Raw genomic sequence first — 6,612 nt, forward strand, 5'->3', positions numbered from 1 at the left:
TGCACCAGAATTACCTCCATACCTGCATGATTTCTTGCTGGTCCAGTTCATCTTCCGTGTGCAGACATAAAATGAGTAATATTATCAGCCCAGTGCCCGTTAGGGGGAGTGCAGGTTTCCACAGTACGGAACTGATTGAACGCATTTTCCAGATTGAAGAAGGGCAGGGCGCAGGGCAGCTGGCCCCGCAAAAAACAAGCGCTACTTCCCACATCATTGTTTGTTGCCCTCAGATGAGATTTAAGGGTTCACGCTGTCTTTACTCGGCTTGACGTCTCGTTCTCCGTCGCTCATCCAAGTATATTACAGGTGGGGAAAATGTCAGATCCTGTAGTAGCAGATACTCGCCGGTTGAATTCCAAGCCCCAGGATCTGACGGATGCTTACGGCCCCCCAAGCAATTTTCTGGAAATAGATGTTTACGATCCACAAATCGTCGGAGTGGGACGGAACCGCTACACAACTTACGAAGTTCGCATGAGGGTAGGTGTCGATGCACGAACCTAAAACATGCTGTAGCTGAATTAGCTTTATTTTTTTGCTAAGCTAGCTTGCTGCCTACGGCGTTGACGCTAAACTGTTAGCATGTTAGCCGCTACGCTAAAGTCCGCGCAGAGACGCGGCTGCGGTGCTGGCGGCGGGCGCCTGAAGTGACTCGAGACGGGACGTGAGTGAAATGGAAGCCCGGTGATTTGTCTTCGGCCTCGCTTCGCCTTAATGAGCGGCTAATGTTGTTAGCATTGTTAAAGTTTCCTGAACATTCTCGATGAAACCAGTTGATTGTTGAGTTTATTTAGCAATAAAAGATATAAATGCATCCTTTTTAAAATACTTGGATAACACAAGAAAGTGAAAATGCTGAATTTGTTGTTTGCAATGCGGTTTAGTTTAGGGCTGCGTGTTTATGCAACTTAATATAACCAATAAAATGTTCCGAGACTTAACATTTAATAAAGAAGCTAAATGCTAGCTGGACAATCTTGTGCTGTCACTACAAGAATAACAAGTGTATCAATCAGTCTCACTGAAAATTCACAAACGCAGCAATATTTCGGGACCATGTACGGAAGCTGATGCTGACACTGTATTTGCGTAATTAGCAGTTATCAGGCCTGTCTCCTTCATTTTGTGATGCAACTCCTTACTGTTCATTGGTTCCCTCTTTAATGCTAGTTCCTCGATTCTGTTGTAGAAAAAAACGAAAGTCCAAATAAAATGATGCCAACCTGGATTTTTGAAGCTTTGTGTTGCTCATAGTGCATGTTCAGTCTGCAAACGAGAGAAAAAGATAAAGAAATGTTAAAAACTTGTGACATGGTCGAATTAATCCATCCATGAATGTTAGATGGTTTTTGGAAACTGGCCCCACAAAAAACTGCAAACTTTAAGCCACAGTTAAAGTGCATTTTCACATGCAGGGATTCAAATATAATTAGAGCAAATAAAGTTTAATCAGGCTTCCTGCAGATCCTTAAAAAGTCTTAAAAGTCATTGAATTCATCAATCTAAAAATAAGGCCTTAATTAGCTTTAAAATGTCTTAAATCGATCTTTCAGAAATCTTAAAATGTTAACATATTGTAAGTAGGATGAATGTAATTCATCTCAAATTAGAGCTGGGCGGTATGACCCAAATTTTAAATCACGGTATTTTCAACAGTTACACTGGTTTCACAGTATTTGATGGTATTTTTTTTCCCTCACAGCTCAGCTGATAATAAAATGTACAAACTTTGTTTGTTGACTTTTTTCTTTTACTGTACCCCTCTCCGTATCACTGTTTCCCTCCTCTTGTACATCTTTTCTTCTTTGCCTGGTTGTAGACGGTAATCATGCATTTAGGTCCGATCGTGAAGGGTTGAGAAAAATCATTATCTGGTATATATAGTTATGTGTTAATAAAACTTAAAAGGACGACTCACCTTGCACACCAGTCAACTCAGCTACACTACAAAACTACTTCCCCCCCAGGCTTTTCACAATAAAGTACGCTAGAGTCTCCATGCAGTAACGTCTCCATTTTAACGTAGCGCGTTAAATCTAACTGTGCACATCACTGAAGAGGTGTTTACTATTTTCGATGGTGAAAACAGGATGTTGATTTTCACGTCAGACCATATAAGCGGCTGAAACACACCACCCGCCGCCAGTTGTTCCGACAATAATGTTAGCATGCTAATGCGCTTAGCAGTGCTGCGAGGAAACGTGTCCCCAGGGAAACAGCGGCCGCRATGAAACGTTCCGCACGTGTTCAGGCTATTTACACCGGTATTCAGAAAAGTCCTATCATAACAAAAATAAAAAACGGTTTTCGGTACAAAACGGTATACCGCCCAGCACTATCTCAAATATTAAAATAATTGTTAGCGTTTATTTTTTTTAATATTCACATGCAGACATTCCCCTTTGACATCACTTCCTGTTATTTAGATGCAAATATCTCAACTGTTCATCTGAGCAATGAGAAATTAGTTTCATAATATGTTAACAATGTTGTCTTTCCAAAAAATACATTCACTTTTCTTACAAAAAATTGATGTCTCAGGCACTTTAAGGTTTCATCTACAGCAAATTGGCATTAAGACCCCACTGTGGGTCCTAAAACTCCAAATTTTGGGTTGTTAACTTAATTTCTGGAAATCCTCTAAGTTTAACACTGACTGCTAAGAATGTTTCTGCTATAGCTGATGAGAAAGCTGTTAGATATGGATAAATACCATTGGTCTATTAGCAATATTTGTATACTTCAACCAAAAATACTTTGATTCATGAATTTCTGCCAGTTTTTATTTTTATTTTTTTGTCATTTGTGTTTATTCGTCTTCAATTTAATTTCAGTTGTCATTAAAAAGTCTTTAAAGGTCTTAAATTTAACTTGGCTTAAACTGTGGGACCCGTGTTAAAGGAAAGTTGAAAATCTTCAATAAAAACGTGACTTGATAGCATGTGGGAGAGAGGCTAAACATATCAGCTAGACGTAAATATTATAATGGAATAATTCGTCCTTTAGTCTGAATATTTTTCTGTTGTTCAGTAGATATTCTCTGTTTTGTTTTGTTTTTCTCCACATAGACAAACCTTCCTATTTTCAAAATGAAGGATTCTTGTGTGAGGAGAAGATACAGTGACTTTGAATGGCTAAAGAATGAGCTGGAAAGAGACAGTAAGGTGAGTAAGCAATAATCTCAGGTTTTAGGCCAGATGGCTGGTGTTACTTGGTCTGTTTTATTTGAATGGAATGATATACTGTTTATAATTTAAAAGCAAGTTTATACCTTACATTTTTGTCCTCTCGTTAGAAAAATTTGCTGTTGTATTTCTAATTCTTTCACCCCGTTCAGATTGTAGTACCGCCTTTGCCGGGAAAAGCCCTGAAGAGACAGTTGCCATTCCGTGGTGATGAGGGTCTTTTTGAGGAGTCCTTCATTGAGGAGCGGCGATCGGGCCTGGAGCAGTTCATCAACAGGTCAGCCAGCTTCACATCCTCATCTGTTTTTATTTTATTTTATTTTTTTGTGAGCAGTGGGGGAGACTTGGTGACCCGATTAAAGAACAATAACAGTAACTACGAGGCTACTTTGTGTTAAAGGTTTAAGCTTGTGTTGATAAATCTGATGAGGTGTTAGAGATGTGCTATCTTTGTTTAGTTACAAAAAATAATAATAATTTTACATTTTTACAAGGTTTTGTCTACACTCAGCCTGTTCTGCTTTATTGAGAAAAAACAGCATGTCCAACTCGACTAAAATGTGTATTTTGTGACCTTCCATGAAAAGTAGGTTTTAATGAGCAGAGTTTCTTTTCTTTATTTGGGTTATCGGTCTGTCTGTCTCTGTAGAATTGCAGGTCATCCCTTGGCCCAGAACGAGCGTTGTCTTCACATGTTTCTGCAAGAGGAAACCATTGACCGTAACTACATTCCTGGAAAAGTACGACACTAGTTTTACTGAGGGAGGGAGGTGGTGGGGTGACTGGACAGCTTCTTGCCTTTCTCTTCTTTCACAACTTCTCTGTCCATCTCTGCTTTATTTTCCTCTTCTTTTTACTCTGTACATTATTATTATTATTATTATTATTATTATTATTATTATTGAAAAATTGATCTTGGCATTAGAGTATGTTTTTCTGCTTTATGTAAAGATATACTGACAATATTTCAGACAACTCTGACTCCTTTTTGTGCATTTGTTTTATAACTGTACAGTAAGGAAAACCCCTCAGTAGTTGTTATGGTATTAAACTATTTGACTCTTAATTGCTGCTTTTGAAAATAAAATTACTGTTGGGATACGACACGTGTCACATCCTGAAGATTGTAAAATAAAGTAAATAAAGTAGAACAATGTATAAACGTGTGTGCTGGCGCTAATGTTTACCTTAATGTTTTATGCAGACTGGTAATGAGAAATCTGATCTTGATTTGTTCTCTTTGTTTTTGTTTGTTTGTTGTTGTTTTTTTAGGTATGAAAAGTAAGTTTACTTTATTTTTTTCTGTCTTTAAGAGCTTTCTGGTTGCATGGGCACTCTTAAAGACTAAAAGCAATAGTTCACAGATACTAAAGTAATATAACACTAATGAGACATGTACATATAAGAAGACTAAAATGTTTATATATGTCTAAATAAGGCTAAAACCAAAGTGCATTGCTGCAGTTTTTAAACGAGTCAATTCTCATAAATGTCATTATGGATATGTTTTGCACGTTGACTTTTTTTCATTTCCCAAATATTGTCAAAAATAAATTGTTTCTTCAAGGTGCTACAGCTAGCTGATGCTGTTATTTGCATTGACACATAAATGTAAAGTCTAATTGTGCAAAGTAAAACTTAGAGTGATGAAATGTTTTTTTTAATGTAATTCAAATGAACTTGTTTTGGATTAGAGCTGATTTAAGATGGCAGCAGTCCACTGTGGTTTTAGCCCTGCTCATAGCCATTGGCTTGTTAATCTGGTCAGAATTAATCTCTGTTTCTTTAGACTGAGGTTGTTCAAAGAGCTGTCCAGAACAGGTAAGATATTAATTAATAACCTTTATACAGAACTCCTATTCAAATTATCAGAACCACCGCTTTAATCTCCCAAAATACATTGAAGAAATTAGTGTGCTGCAACAAAAAAGCCTTCTGCAATCCAGTTTAGACACAACTTCATAGCAGGTAATTTAAATTGGCTTTTTAAGAACAATTAAGTGTAAAGTTTCTCTGCTGTCACATAATCTGGCTTGCAGAATTTAGTCCAGTAATGTAGAACACATTAAAAGTGATGATTTGTCTTTGACAGTTATGTGAACTATTGTTTTATGAAGTATTTTATATCACTTGTTCCAGGAGCTTTGCTTAAACTAATACAACTGCACGGTTGTGATGAGTTGCACTAATGCTTGCCTGCATGGCACACTTTCACGCTTTCTTTGGCGTATTTTTTAGTCTCACCGGGGAATGTCATTCGCATCATTCAATCATGGTATTTCCTCATTTGCTGGTTTAGATCAGCATTTTCAGACAGATGTGCAAAAAAGAACAACAAAAATACATTTATCATATATATTGTAATGTCATCTGTGTATTTGTTTTTATTTACACCTTACATCTAAGTCTGCCCGCAGAGTTTTAGTCAGCTTCTGTAGTTCATCAAGCACAGGTTGTGTCCATACATGAAACAGCTCCTATTTGTTTATTCTGCTTTGTTTATTAGTCAAATTAAAGTCTTGGCAGAAAAGGGACAAACACGTTGCATGATTTGTTGCTACCTCTGAAACAAAACTKGATGAAATGGCCACCAGATTTGCATCCATCTTTCTAGGTGCTATGTATCATTGTGTACTCCTGCAGTTGCAGTGRTAACACTTAATGCTGTCACCTAAAAACTATTAAATAGCCTCATTTTACTTAATAAACTTGTGAAAGTAGCATAAGGGTTTTCTGTTATGAGCACTAAAACCCTGCAGCAGATAACTTAACACACAACCATGACAAAAAGTGCTTTAATTTCTCTAGCTGGGCCAGTAGAAAACTTCTCTAAGTAATTATATATTTTATAATCCAACCAGAGCTCTGCTGTCAGTGTCTGTTGTCAAACACATTTAGATTATAACCTAAACTTAAATATTGTAGCCAAAAATCCCCCCTCATTCTTTGAGATATTTCAGCCTTACATATTCATATCAGTATTTAAACTTCTGTCTAGGTTAAACACTTGGCCTTTTTTAAACAGGTTTGTAGACATGCAGCCATTTATCCAAGTTTTTTTTTTTTCAGGTGCTTGATGTATGACAGAGGATTAAAATCAGATTGGAAATTTCTACAGATTTTTTTTTCAGATTTCTTATTTAATTAGAATTCTGAGAGGAAAAAAATCAGATTATTTTTCGCAGTCGCTCTCTTCCATAGAAATGTGCCRTCTTTCAGTAACCTTTATAGTAATTATAGAGGTGTAGTCAAGCTGAGTGACTCTGACACCCCACCCACATCAATAATCCAGGCAAATAGGCAATGGTTAGTGCTTCGTTTGTGCTGCTATAGTTTTTGAGATATTAAAGATTATTTTAAAGGGCCAATGTTATGTGTTTCTCAGGCATACATTTAAATACTATACCATAATAAAGTATCTATG

At 36.8% G+C, this 6,612-nt stretch overlaps 1 protein-coding gene across 3 annotated transcripts in view; it reads left to right on the forward strand.

Moving 5' to 3' along the window:
* The first annotated feature begins 115 nt into the window (after positions 1 to 115).
* Positions 116 to 6,612, forward strand: part of snx12 (sorting nexin 12) — a 9,090-nt gene continuing 2,593 nt past the window's right edge. The window contains exons 1-6 of one of the 3 annotated variants that reach the window (XM_014022252.1): positions 117 to 483; positions 3,072 to 3,167; positions 3,341 to 3,465; positions 3,838 to 3,928; positions 4,461 to 4,469; positions 4,978 to 5,009. In XM_014022252.1, coding sequence (XP_013877706.1) covers positions 319 to 483; positions 3,072 to 3,167; positions 3,341 to 3,465; positions 3,838 to 3,928; positions 4,461 to 4,466 — 483 coding nt within the window. In that variant the 5' untranslated portion in view covers positions 117 to 318 and the 3' untranslated portion in view covers positions 4,467 to 4,469; positions 4,978 to 5,009. Of the gene's footprint in view, positions 484 to 3,071; positions 3,168 to 3,340; positions 3,466 to 3,837; positions 3,941 to 4,460; positions 4,470 to 4,977; positions 5,010 to 6,612 lie in introns of those variants that run through there. The other 2 variants (XM_014022251.1, XM_014022250.1) reach the window with 2 other exon arrangements.

The sequence above is a fragment of the Austrofundulus limnaeus genome, unplaced genomic scaffold (genome assembly GCF_001266775.1).
Source record: "Austrofundulus limnaeus strain Quisiro unplaced genomic scaffold, Austrofundulus_limnaeus-1.0 Scaffold321, whole genome shotgun sequence".
Taxonomy (NCBI): Eukaryota; Metazoa; Chordata; class Actinopteri; order Cyprinodontiformes; family Rivulidae; genus Austrofundulus; species Austrofundulus limnaeus.